Source organism: Pituophis catenifer, unplaced genomic scaffold (genome assembly GCF_029215685.1).
Source record: "Pituophis catenifer annectens isolate HBS135680 unplaced genomic scaffold, rPitCat1.0.hap2 SCAF_3, whole genome shotgun sequence".
NCBI classification, from domain to species: Eukaryota; Metazoa; Chordata; class Lepidosauria; order Squamata; family Colubridae; genus Pituophis; species Pituophis catenifer.
Genome location: NW_027256883.1, coordinates 67370120 through 67384479, shown reverse-complemented (window position 1 = coordinate 67384479; position 14360 = coordinate 67370120). Strand labels below are relative to the sequence as shown.

At 35.6% G+C, this 14360-nt stretch overlaps 1 protein-coding gene across 2 annotated transcripts in view; it reads right to left on the bottom strand.

The window, feature by feature from the left end:
* JARID2 (jumonji and AT-rich interaction domain containing 2) overlaps positions 1-14360 on the bottom strand; it is a 255478-nt gene that overhangs the window by 34770 nt on the left and 206348 nt on the right. For both annotated transcript variants that reach the window (XM_070940676.1, XM_070940677.1), the window contains exons 5-6: positions 10677-10853; positions 7271-7500 (exon numbers count right to left, since the gene is read on the bottom strand). In XM_070940676.1, coding sequence (XP_070796777.1) covers positions 7271-7500; positions 10677-10853 — 407 coding nt within the window. The remainder of the gene's footprint in view (positions 1-7270; positions 7501-10676; positions 10854-14360) is intronic.

Sequence of the window (14360 nt, the reverse complement as noted above, 5' to 3'; positions counted from 1 at the left end):
AATGATGCAATAAGCTTTGACCAATAGTAGCATATTAGACTAAGGGTGAAAGTGTTAAAAATGTTGGTACAAGAAACAAAAAAACTAAAGCAATTTCCTCCAGAAACCATGTTTCTTATTCATAAGACTACATAGATGTAGAAGCAGCTGGCCCTCTCCTCCGTTTTTGCTTCAGTCACTAAGAAAATGTTATTTTCAACTAACATTTTTGATCTGTTCAAAAAAAAAAAAAAAAAGAAAGAAAAGAAAAAAAGAAAAGAAAAAGAAAGAAAAAATACAATAAAACCTTGGACAAAGGTATTTGAAATTCAATGAAATTACCTTATTTTCCCTGTGTGAAAGTAAGCAAGATTAGTGTAGAGAACTGCAATTCTGTACATATATCAAATTACTAAAACAAAAAAATTGTGTGTGCTGTTTTACACTGTATAAAATAAATTAGCGAAGATTGCACTGAGCAGACTACTGGATTAGATGACTTCGTTTGTTTCTTCCAACTGCATATAAATTTGATGCAGCAACACAAATACAACGAACATTCAAGTGGAAATAATTTTGCTTTCAAGTGATGAGAACTTGCACATAAAACAATCCCAGGATATTCCTGAATACTACAAGAAAAATGTTCTTGTTTCAAATGCTTGCTCATAGACATATAACAGAAACATCAAAGTACAAATCTATAAAAGAGAAAAGAAATCTGGAAGAGATTTTAAAATTAAATCTAATTCCTTTTAGCAGAAAGCTGATCTGAAAATACTCATATGTAAAGCTGCTTTACCATTCTTAATTCCTTGATTTGGTGGCCAGCCTATAACCCTTTCTGCATTTTCTATTGTCTGAGCTTTACTGTTTTCTGATATTAAAGTGATATTTTGTAACAGATATGCTGGAACCACAGTCTTATTAGGGTTTGAACCATAACTTTCCGTAACAAACTTTCAGAAAAGAACCACCTCAGCTTCTGTCTGGTCTGAGAAAGTGGCTATATTAAGCACATACAATAATATATTGGATAGTATGAGAATAAGACACAGAAGCGTTTATTAGATGTTTCATATGAATTAGGGTTAGAAGTGAAAGCAGAATGAAAGATGCCCATAACTTATTCAACTCTTTCAAACTACACATTCTTGAATACACAAACATATCCAATGCCAATATTTAACTCACCGAATGCCTCGATCTGATCCTTAGATTTGAAACCTTGTAAGCATTAGCATTCCTCAGAATTTAGTAAATAAACAGCACAATTTTTTAAAAACCCAAAGAAATCTAATTGTTGCAGCTCTTTTCTAGTTCTCTCCAGAAATACTAGGTCTTCAGTGAGCACATTTTTGCTCATGCACAAGTTTTTTTAATTATTCCATTTCCCAAATAGGCTGCAGGAATAGGGAACGTAAATAATTCATAATGCAGCCAGGCAAAAGACTTTTACTCTTGAAAAAAAAAATCCCTTTGACTGTCCATACATCAAGAGGAATAATGCTATTTTTCTGTCACTGCAGCTTCTGCTTATACAATGATGCAACAAAGCTGAGTGAATAGTACTGCCTCTTCAGTTGTCTTACTTAATGGATGCCACACATAATTTTTCTTAATATAGTATTTTGAGGTAAGTTTTCCTTATCACCAATTTAGCATCCTATTATTTTTCTGAGGAACATGTTTAGAATTTTTTTTGAAGAGCATTTCACAAGGAAAGGGAAAGTTGCAGCCTTATTACTAATAAAATTATGAAAAAAGTAAGTCCCTATTATTTTCCTACACTGGAAACCAGCTAGAAAAATGCAGAACTTCTCCACATTCTGAACTCTCATTCCCTTTTCATACATTTGAAAGGTCCCTTTGATCCACTGTTTCCAAAGGAATTTTCTTTTTAAATGGGTAAGAGTTAGAGTGGTTAACACTAATGAACTGTATTTCAGTTTTGCTTTCCTTTCTCTTTAATAAGAGAATAAAACCAGATTACAAATGGATCACAATGCCATATTGAGTTTTTATAAAATTCTGTGAATGAGACAGGATGATTGTTCGATAAAAGTCTTTTGAAGAAGCTTGCTCGCACATACAAAACCTTTCATAAATACTGACAAAAATATTTAACAGGTTCAGATGGCTAAGCTTTTGTGAAGAACATTTATGCACAACAGGGTTACAACAGTAAATAGAGAGGTAAGACATTAAAAAATAAGTCTGGGAAAAAGGGACAATAGGGAATTAAATAGCAGCCAAGTTGAAGTACATTTGGCTCATGAAGAGAGAACCTGCAGAGCAACATAGAGAATAAATGGCTATATCTGAAGAAAAGATTGCATGAGAGCAACATTAGTCAGAAATGGAAGTAGAAAGATCAAATTGGAGATAAGCATCTGAGAAGCAAAATGAAAGGAGGAGCATATGTGACTGGGGGGAAGAGAGAAGACAATTGTGAAGAAAGAAAATGAAGTATAAAACTAAAAGACTCAGCCAAGTGCAAAGAACAGTGAAATACAGATAGCCTGGGAAAGTGATTATTTTAGCGGAATTCCAAGGAATAGAATTGGTTCCTTAAAAACAAACTAGCAAGCAAACAAACAAAAAAAAAACATTCTTTAGAAGTCTTTTATGAACTCAAGCCTTAGCCATCTTTAAAACGGCTGTGTTTTCCAACACTTGGGGGCAGTGGTGGAGGATGGGAAACCTTCCTTATGACAGCTCCTCTTCAGGCATGCAATCTCCTTAAATCATTGGGAAAATGCAATCTATAATAAAACTGCCAAGATAAAAATGCACGGTATTGTAGGGGAAATTTTAGAAACTGCAACTTACCATAACTAATGTGGTGCATAAAAAGTACCTAAATAATACCTCCAGCTAGATCTTTCTGAGCCAGCTATGAAACTGCATGAGTGCATAGTCTTTTAAAATATATTGTCTTCTGTCTTCTAAAATTGCCCATCCATATCTTAATCCCCTTAATTTGTTTCTAAACAGATTTTTTTCCAATCAAAAAATGATACTAGATAGCTAAAAACGAATCCATTTTTTACTTTATAAAGCGCAAAATAACCGGTCTGAAAGCATCTCTGAAAAGATGCTTCTGTAAATCAATAGAAAGAGCAACAGGTCTCATTCAGATACACTGCACAAATCTTATTGTAGATTGCTTGACTATTAATATTAGGGCCAATCAGGGGTGAAATCCAGCAGGTTCTGACAGGTTCTGGAGAACTGGTAGTGGAAATTTTGAGTAGTTCGGAGAACCGGCAAATACCGCCTCTGGCTGGCCCCAGAGTGGGGTGGGAATGGAGATTTTGCAATATCCTTTCCCCAGGAGTGGGGAGGGAAAGGAGATTTTGCAGTATCCTTCTCCTGCCATGCCCACCAAGCCACACCATGCCCACCAAGCCACGCCCACAGAACTGGTAGTAAAAAAAATTTGAATTTCACCACTGGTGCCAATAGAAGAGAATATTTAGAGCTAAATGTTGATCTGCAGAATCCTTGGTGCTCTCGGAGTTTGGTTGCAGGCATTTCATTATCCAACTAGGTAATATCATCAGTGCTAGCAGGGAATGGGGTTTGCTTTCTGTGGCTGGACAAATGTTGTCAGTGTTGGTGGGAGTGTTGTTTTTTGACAGATCCTTAATTAGACTGTTGTTTGTCTGAGTTGGTTATTTCTTGTTTGGGTACTATTTACTCTTGGTCTGGTATTAATCCCAGTGTTAATTCCTGCTTATTCCATCCTTCCAGGTCGCTAAAATGAAGACCCAGATTGTTAGGGGCAATATGCTGTCTCTGTAAACCACTTAGAGCACTATAAGGTGGTATATAACTCTAAGTGCTATTGCTAATGCAGAAAGAATAGTTGTTCCTGGATGGAGATTTGCCTACAGTAAACGACAGCCAAATTAAGGAAGCACCAAGAGGAAAACAACACTCCCATCAACACTGATTGGGCAGCCACTATATATAAATAGAGATTAAATCCCACTTTCTTCTAGCATTGATGATGTTACCTAGTTTGGTAATGAAATATCTGCAAGAAAACAATCAAGCTCAGAGAGGTCCAAGTACCCCACAGTATTTATATCAGGCTAAACCAAGAGCTTCAATCCAGAAAGAAAATCAAAATTAAAAAAAAACCCAACCTATCCAATTATAATAGGTAGGTTCCAATTGTTATACTGTTTACAAATTTTGCACTTTACTTATAATTACCTTTAAATACTCTGCTGAAGAACTGATATCAAAGGAAGCAAACGCAATTGTGGTAGGCAGTTTCTTACCTTTCTACTGTTGATATGTCTCCCCCCATTAACCAAACACACACAACTTTTGTGAGACAGTCTAATAAATGGCTGCACTGCCCGCTGCGCAGGATCACCATAGAGGTTCTAGAGTCAGAGTTCCATCCCGAGGCAGTGCTTACACTGAGCACATAAGAAAGAAGTTAATTGAATTGTAAAAAGTAACAGTGATCAATCATTAGATTTTATCACTTGTTACACCCACACCAGCCAATGAGTTAAAAATCACCACGCATTCACAAACATAAAACTGTGTTTTCTATTTTCTGCAGTCACACTCAGATTCACATACATACATACATAGTTTAAAAAACTGAATTAATACTAACATTTGAAAAATGTGTAAGATGTCAGCCCAGCCTTGAAACCACATTTTGACCACTGTTTGTATAACCAACAGGCCACCAATGCTTTAGACTTCCCAACCTCCCAACCTCTCTACCTATCAGTGATTGAGAAAGGGATTGGATAGCAGGGGAGAGAAAACATGTAAGTAACAGAGGAAACATCAGAACAGAAGAAAGAAATACGTACATACACCAACACATAAAAGATGTACTGGTATCAGAAAAGCAGAAAAGGTTTGAGAGAGAGAGAAAAAAATATTTTGGGATAAAACATTACGTTGACATTTATCTAAATATAGTGCTAAGAACTAATGCTAACATTATATATCTTTATACGCATACCTACTTGTGCTAAAAAATAGCCTTTTCATTACAGTAGTTCTTATGTAAACTGATCCAGGAACTCATATAGATATTACATCTAAAATTAGTATGACAATTAAGAAAGAGTTCATACTTTTAAGGCAGTAATACTACATTATATTATAATTTTATAGTAACATTTGCTAGTATCCCTATCTGGGAAAGAAATGAATGCAAGACAACCTTCATTCATTCCAAGTGAATGTTAAAAATTCCTTAACATTAAGAATGATTCCATATCAATCATGAAAAGATTTTCATACTCAGTTTTTAAAAGCCTTACCATCGTACTGCACAGTATTTCATTTTCTGATTTATCTGTTATTTCCTTCCTACCATTTGGTCTTGGGGAAAAAATCCTATAAAAATCTGTAGATACTTTGAAGTATTATTCAAAACTGAATATTTCAAATTATGCTGAGAATAAAAGAAACCTTATCAGTCTCATAAGATGGCTTTGACGTCTACAGCAAGAAATAACTAAAATTATTGGGGGTCATATTTTTTTTTTACTTCAGCAGTCTGTGTACTTTTTTCTGCCCCTACTATATTTTTTTAAATGATGTATAAACCTTTCTCTGCATTATCTCCTCTTGTCCCATTTCAGAAAGGAAATATGTCCACAATAGAAAGAATAAGAAGTCTTAGGCATTCCTATGGTTAATGCTTAAAGACCCGATTTCATTGTGTGTCTTGCAGAGAAATTTCATTGCCACATTTCCACCAAATTAACAAGCACAGCAACAAAAGTACAAAGCTGTAAACATTAGGACTAAGTTTGAATGATTATGCTGGGTTTCATAAACCATGAATTGGGCATGAACGGCAAGGACTTCTCTTTGCCCTCCCACTGACCACCTGGCTTCATCTCTGGTTAGTATTCAGATTTTTCATTACATCTGAACCAAACAATTCCTGTTCAATAGCTCTTTAAAGCAGTTAACAAATTAATTGACTATGAGAGAAATCCAATCCAGATTTGTCTGACACAAAACTATAATTTCTTGATTTACACATAAAAGGGGACTCTAAATGTACAATACAAGCTGAGAATCAAGTGTCAACCAAGGGATGAGGAACAGTTGGAAGAGGTGAGACAGAAGCATTTGGCCCTGGCGCTCATACTTAGCACATAAAATGGCTAGTTAGGAAAGATCACCTGAACCATCTAAAATCAATCTTTCTTGCTCCTGTGTCTGAGGCTTTATGTCTGTCAATTTTGATTTACATTTACAGACAGCTAAGCAGAAAAGATACCAACTGACAAAAGATGGCTTGGGATTCCTGGCCTAATTGCTAAATACAGATGGGGAGGTTACCTTAAGGGTGCCAACTGGCAAAGAGTCAAAAGCATGCAGATATTTCCAAGCCTTTTCCAGCTGAACAAACATCAGCCAAACAAAGCCTTGTTTTAGGCTCAGTTAGTTCAGGGGGGTATTAGAGATTAGAACCCTTATGACACAGAGAGGAAAAATAAAGCAGTCATTACAAAAGAAATACAAGTCAGGGAAACATATTCTAGAGAGATAGGCCCTTCTGTTTTAAAGGCTGACATGAAATCCAGCACATAGATGGCTATTTTCTCCCAATTCATCTCAATAAAATTGAAATAAAATGACAGAACCTGTATTAATCATCAGGAGCGCTGATCTATTTATTTACTATAGCATGCCAAACCTTTTTTTTTGTATCAGCTGGGGATGATATGTTTATCATGGCTGACCTGTCTTTCCCAAATTCAGATGTTTTTGTAAACCTTATATCAGTGATTGACACACTACCTTAGCTTCGAGGAGATGCTTATTTGAGTTTGCTTTTGGTTGCTGAAACTCCCTGAGTTGGGTTTGACCCAATCATCTCTCAATATACTGTACCCCACCCTAAGCTTGGTATTGTGGGGAATAAGTAATGGAGAGAGTCCTAGGAACACCATCTTGAGTTCCTGGCAGAAAGCCATGGTAGAATCCTAAAAAATAAATTAAATAATACATCAAAAGGTAGAATACAATGATGTATAATTTATGCAAAATGCAGCTTTTGGATAGAATGATCAGCAACCTCTTGCAGAAAAGCAAGATCTTTTCAATGGCTATTTATTTTAGTAAGCCCTATCAAAAAGTGGTGTTTTTTTTTTAAAAAAAACACACCCATGACTTTAAAATCACTCTTTTTCACAGTGTCATTCTCAAACCCTCTCAATCTTTCACACAAGTGGTTCTTAATTCTTAACTGATACCACTTTGCCCCAACTGATGTATCACACAATACCTGTTTCCTTAAATCCTGAGCCGATTGATGAAGGGTGTGGTGGTTGTTAGCCGTGAGCCCTTTTGTGGAAAAGCCCATGTTTGTTGAAGAATGGTGATTAGCAGCAGCCTGGTCTTTTCGACTCTCAGTCCTGTGTTCACTGTTTCGTTCCTTTGCTGGCACTGTGTCTTTGACTTTGTGTTTCTGAACAGGTTCCTTCTCTTTCACTGATTTGCTGGATCCATTGAAGACTGGACAGGGAAAGGGGGGAAAATGTGATAAGAGTATGAGAAAAATTAATTCTATTTCAAACAGAAAATGTCATCACTGTTAGCTACTGCAATTAATGTGTACTTTTGACATAAATAAATCTCACTAGTTCATCACCATAGGACAGGCAGAGACAGAAACAGATGCAGGTAGTCCTTGGATTATAACCATTTGTTTAGTGACTGTTCAAAGTTATGACATCACTGAAAAAATTATGACTGGACTTTGCATTTATGACTGTCACAGCATCCCCATGGTCACATGATGAAAATTCAGCAACCAGCATGCATTTAGTATGGTTGCAGTGTTCCAGAATCATATAATTGATACTTGTGACCTTCCCAGCAGGCTTCTGACAAGCAAAGTCAATGGGGAAAGCCAGATTTGCTTAACATCTGGGTGATTCACTTAACAAGGTCAAAAAAAGGTTGTAAAATATGGCATAAGTCACTTAAAATCATCTTGCTTAGGAACAGAATTTATGATCCCAATTGTGGTCATAAATTGAGGACTACCTGTAATCATTTCGAATCTATATACCAGAGAAAATCCGTATACAAGATAATAATCATATCTGTGGCTTATAAAGCACTTTCACCCTGTACCAAACAAGGATAAGTATTAGCATAAAATTCCACTACAAAAAAGGACACCAGAATAATAAAAGATTGAAAAAAAACCCAATGGTATGCAACTAGTTTCAGTGGTTCTATCTCAGACCTTTTGGATACAGGCATTTATTTGTGAGAACATATAAAAGAACAAAGAGAAAATTGGAATTGCTAACATATTAAGCTCAATTCAAACATTCTATTCATCATTGCAAGGACAGAGCTATGATTGGCATTCCCACTCCAATGGCTTACAAAATATACTCATGATGATGTTAAACTAGGAATGCCTGCAAATTAATCTCTCAACACAATGAAGTAACAAGCAACAAAATTAGTAATAGCAGCAGCAGCAGCTTTTGAAAAATGACAGATCGAAACCACAACTGGGCAGGAAGCTGAAGCAATTAAATGGAAAAAAAAATGTGATTTTTCTGAATATTCAAAAGCAAGGCAAAAATAGTTATTGACCAGTTCTGCTTCGCTTTGTTTGTCCTTTACTTCTGAATCCCCAAAATTTAAAATAAATGAACATACTGCCAGCGAAGCCATTATTAAAGCTCATTATGTAGTAAAGATAATTAGCTGCTGTGAAGCAATGTCATTTAGTGATTAATATTATCTATACAATAAATCAACCAGTCATTTATATGGTAACCATGCCATTATTTCAGACTAATTCAGTTAAACCACAGAATTTATTACAATTTGCATTTGGATCCTATATTTTTTGCAACCTGCATCAACTTTGCCTTCTCTTTTGAAAACACTTTCCATTGTGCTGTACTTTATTCTAATAATTAAGCAATTAAATACAGGTAGTTCTCGACTTACAACCACAATTGAGCCCAATTTTTTTTGTTACTAAGCAAGACAGTTTGTATGTGAATTTTGCCCCATTTTATGACCTTTTTTTGCCATAATTGTTAAGTGAATCACTGTTAAGCTAGTAACAAGGTTGTTAAATGAATCTGGCTTCCCCACTGACTGTTTGTCAGAAGGTTGCAAAAAGTGATCACATGACTCTGGGACACTGCAACTGCCATAAATACATGCCAGTTGCCAAGCATCCAATTTTTTATCATGTGACCATGGGTATGCTGCAATGGTCATAAATGTGAAAAATGGTCATAAGTCACTTTTTTCAGTGTGGTTGTAACTCTGAATGGTCACTAAATGAACTGGTGTAAGTTGAGTACTACCTGTATTTCCATCTTTTTTTACTTTAACTAGATGATCACTGTAATGGATTTTATGTATATTTCTTAGTTTAAATTCAGAGTCACAATTTCCACTGCAATCAATTCTTCCATCAGAAGGGAAAAAAGAACAGAACAAAACAAGAGGCCATCAAGTTAGCTGTTCTCTTCCTTCAAATTAACAAAAATAAAACAGAAAAACATAATGGGAAACTTCTCTCCTGCTAAACTTCCAATAATTAGAGGAAGGAAGCAGTTGGATTATGAAAAAGGTTGGCTGTTCCTAGTAATTCTTTAGAAAGAGACCTTCTTGCAGAACAGAACTGGGAGAAATGAAACCAACATCTCCTACTTTAATTACATGAATGAAGGAAAGCTGGCTTAAGAAACTAATCAAGCTAAGAAACAGCTCCATAAAGATTGTCTTTCTCTTCAAAGAAAATAAGTTGTGAAAAGAAACATTTCTTTTTGATGAGAGAAGCTGACTAGGCATCCCCTAGTCAGGACACTGCAAAATAAGGCAGAGGGGCAAAGGCAGGAGAATTCATCATGGAGTCCTAGAGAAAGAGCACAGAACTGATTTACTGCGAAGGTGCTGCCAATGTCAATAGAATATGTATGACTTTTGTGGGAGTTAGTGACCTAGGTATTATTTCATTCTGGCGGTTACAGTTTAGGACTTTCAGCTACTCAATGCCAAATACATTTTTCAAGCTATACCGACAAGGCATTGATCAATTTATCTGGATATGACATGAAGGTCACGTGAAGAAAGTGCATTGTGATTAAGGCAGCTCTGCTGATTTGCAAAGAAATAATGAATTTAAGCTTAAAAAGTAAGTAGGCTGTATTAGTGCCAGTGCTGATATACTAAGCTAGCAATTAGACACAATACCAAATCTGGAATGAATATAATGCTGTTTGCATATCTAGTAAACATCAACATTAACACTTTTGCTTCAGTTTCATTTTCAACAGAAAAGAAACCATTAAAATGTGGTTCTGAAGCAGACAGGACACACCAAGACATTATGAAATTAAATTATTTATTATATTTAATTATAATAATAAATTATAATAATAAATTTAATTATTAAATTAAATTATTTAAATCAGGTTTTAAAAAGATTGGATTTTAAGTCAAAATGGTACTTTTCAGACAGACTCCCCAACTGGTTGCCGTTCATGTATGCTGGATATCAACTCCTATAATTTCCAATAGGACTAACATTGGTTACATGTCTCATAAATACGAGGTGCTGGGCAGAAGAGAGAACTCTAATTTTGCCTTGGTTGTCTTTCTCATCATCAATATTCTCCACTCCAACTCAATATTCAAAGACATACCATGTCCATTAGGAACTTGCTTTTGTGTTTTCCCTTTCCTAGGAGTAGACTGGCATGAAGATGGAGCGTTATTTGTGGTCACTTTCGCATCCTCAGTTTCTTCATCATCTTCCTCCTCTTCCTCCTCATCCTGAGAACTTCCAAAGTATACCATGCTGCTGGGCAGGGCAGAAGAACCTGGAAACAAGTCAGGGACATAAATATTACAGCTGTTTCAAAATGGCTATTAACAGCAAAGCTTTTGAGGAATACAGTGTAAGGGCTCAAGGAAATGAATCTCCAGTTCAAAAATGCTCCTTTTCCCCCCACCTCTTTACTGAACATAGCTCCCTAAAAGTTTGCATATGAAACTCAGCTATTTCTCCTCTTTGAGTTGGTCAAACAGTGACCTCTTCATTTGTGTGTGTCAAGGAAAGATATAGGAACGGAGACAGAAATGGCAGTATTTGAATTGGGAAGGCCTCTGTCAAGTGGATTGAGCCATAGCTCTTATCCGAATCACCTACATGCATTTGTTAAAGAATTTTTCATGTGATAGGCATGGCTGCGAAAGGCTGTTTGTGGGGCAGTCAAAAAGGGAAAAGATGGGACTATACATGTACTTGTATAAAAAGGTAGGGATTTGGGCTATCATGACCTTTTGACCTTCTTCCTCTGCTCAGATACTGATACTGAAACTTAATATTTCCTATTTTTAAATTGGAAAACTGTCCTGCATCTCAGCTAAAGTCGCAATTCAACTGCTGAGCACTTTGGGGGCATGCTTTTGATGTGACCCAAAAGCATTTCTTTCCTAAATTGTAAAAATAGCATATGAGTAATGGCTTTATCAGCCCTCCATCGCTTCAGAAACTCTGGCCTTCCAACTCACTTGAACTGGAATCCAAAAGACACAAAACATTTCACTGTAGGGGTGAAAGCATTTAAGATCTTGTTTATCATTTTTAAAGGAACTCACATATATACATATATAGACATATTTTAGAACTTTCCCATGACCATTTTTGAACAAAGGATGAACTAATATGTCTCTAGTATAGTCCTCTTGGTTTTCATAAGCGCAAGGTTTCCCTCACCCATCCTTACAATATAAAAATACTGCTTCTGTCATGAACAGAACATGAACATCTCGAATATGGAGGCCACTGTGATACAATGGAGATCCAAGGTAGTGTAATTGATTCAGGTATTAAACTAGAATTAGAAAGACAATGGTACAATTGTAATCTCAACTACTGAAGTTCACTGGGTAATTATGTTGAAGTCTAGTATACAATAGCTCTTCTGGTGGAAAACAATTCGTAAGGCAAATAATATGCACGCCACCTTGTGTGCAATGAGGTAACCAAACGTAGATGTAATGATGTCCACATTATTTACAATATAGGTTTAAGGTAAGAAAGCCAAAAAACCTACCATTACTTCTCACATGAGAGCACCTCGGGGCCTTTTCATTTGCCACTTATCTTCATTAGTCTACTGGAAGGCCATTTGACATGATGAATGTTTATGATTTTTGTTTTTAGGCACATATGTCAGAAATGCAAACCAAATTTCAATAAAATAATCATGTTTTTCACCATACTACTAAAACACTCACTGCTGAGAAACACAATCAGTCACATTTTAAGCAATCAGCCATGGGACATAAAGTTTTCTCAGGTATTCCAAAGTTATAACCTCTATGGAGCTGCCAGTAGAATAATTAAACTTTTCAGTTGAGGTTACCCCCTCCGTCCAATTTTACACAAACCCCTACAGAATCGATTCCATTAAGAAATCCAGGATTCCAGGTACAGCCTAGAGAGTACCTAGATAATTTACAGTTTGATCCAAAGCCTTTTGTAATGTGCGTCTGTAAATTAAGTGGGGAGAATGACACATTTTGAGATTGGGACTTTAATTCAGAAAGGAGAGTGGGAAAACCAGATAATAGCACAAAATCTAATGTGTGATTACTATGATTAAATATCACTTGTTAGTGAGTATAAATTAACATTACTAATATTCATCTTAACTTTTAAAACTTTTAAAAATTCAAAATATTAAAAATTACTGAAAGGCATTTATTTTATCTGAACCATCCCCAAGATCAAATGCAATGTTGTTTTCAGCAATGGTTATGGAAAGTAATAAATCCCTAAAACATACAGCTGAATTTACATACAGAATGTATATCCTCTTGGCAAGATTATAAAAAGCAAACCGTGTACCAGTAAATCTTGAATTCTGCATGACAAAGATGAAAAGTAAACCCGCCTGGTACAAATCCCACTAGACAGTATTTAAAAGCAAATCACAGAATTTCTTATTAAACCAAGCTGCAAGTAGCAACTTGCAAAGTAATGGGGAAACATGACTAAAAATATAGAAAATGTAAATATTGGTCCCTGCATCAAGTATATTTTCCTTTTCTCTTAGCTTCATGCACTTTTTTAAAAAGAGAACTATGAAATCAAGAATATAATACAGTATCTGTTTACTCTTAAGAATACCAGTCAAAACATTCACCATAATTATTGAAGTGCAAATTAAATGTTTTTTAAAAAAAAATCTGGGCACAAATTAAATTGGTACATTATAAATTCAGTAGGAGCTATTTCAGTCCAAGAGCTTTTGGGGTACCGTAATTTGGGTTGTGGTTTTTGAAAAATTGGATTCTTTTCTATGAAATATATGCCTGAGCTTCCCCATTCCTGTTTCTAATCCTTCCCTTTTCTCATAATTAAATACAGCTCAGCTGTACTCTTTAGAAGTGCTAAACAATTGGAGCCTTTTCAGTGGATAAAGATACATCTTGCTATGGAGACCTCTGGTTTGACCAATAAACATGTCCAATGCCAAAGGCTACATTTCTTAAGGATTAAGGATTCTCCTGTTTGACAAGAGACTTCATTTAATGATACATATTGATGGAAAATCCTAGATATGTTACCTTATCTTCCGCTCAGTATTCATATAAAACCAGGAATATCAGTGCAAAGGAAATTTGATCTATTTACAGGCTGCTTTTCCACTTGCCAGTATGAGGTATAAGGTCCATATGGTTGATGGGACTCAGGTCTATCATTTCCAAGAGGAAATAGAGAAACAACATACAGGCTTGCTCTCTGCAGTAAACATGTAGGCAGAGCTTGCTTATGCCTCAATAAACAAGAGCACTTCTTGGAGAGTCAATTTAAAGTCTGCAGAAGGACTCTGTCTGCCCTTCAAAGCATCCATCTTACATCACTAGTGGACCTTAGACAGCCTAGAATTATGCCTGTGACATATGGCCCAATGTTATCCCCACTGCTACCAACCCCTCTAAAGCAGCTGGTGGGAGTAGAGAAAACATGTCATAATTGTTTATTCTTTATGGTAGTGGCATGTGGACGGGATTTAGGGGTTACTATTTTTTTTTATAGGAAAGGAATAGATAAGTAATAGACTGACTGTGGTAATTGAAATAATCTAAAGGGAACAACTTAACTTTATTCTCACTCTCAGAGAAGAGAAAAGATAAATAAAAGAGGTAATAATAATAATAAACCAAAGGATTATATTTTTTAGCAAAATATTTTTTGTTTTTTATTACTAAGGCTGGGCTTGATGACAGATTCTCCTTTGATGACCGCTAAGCAAGTGGATCAAATTGCTGAAGACTATTTGAAAATACTGAGAACATATATTTTACTTTTCAAT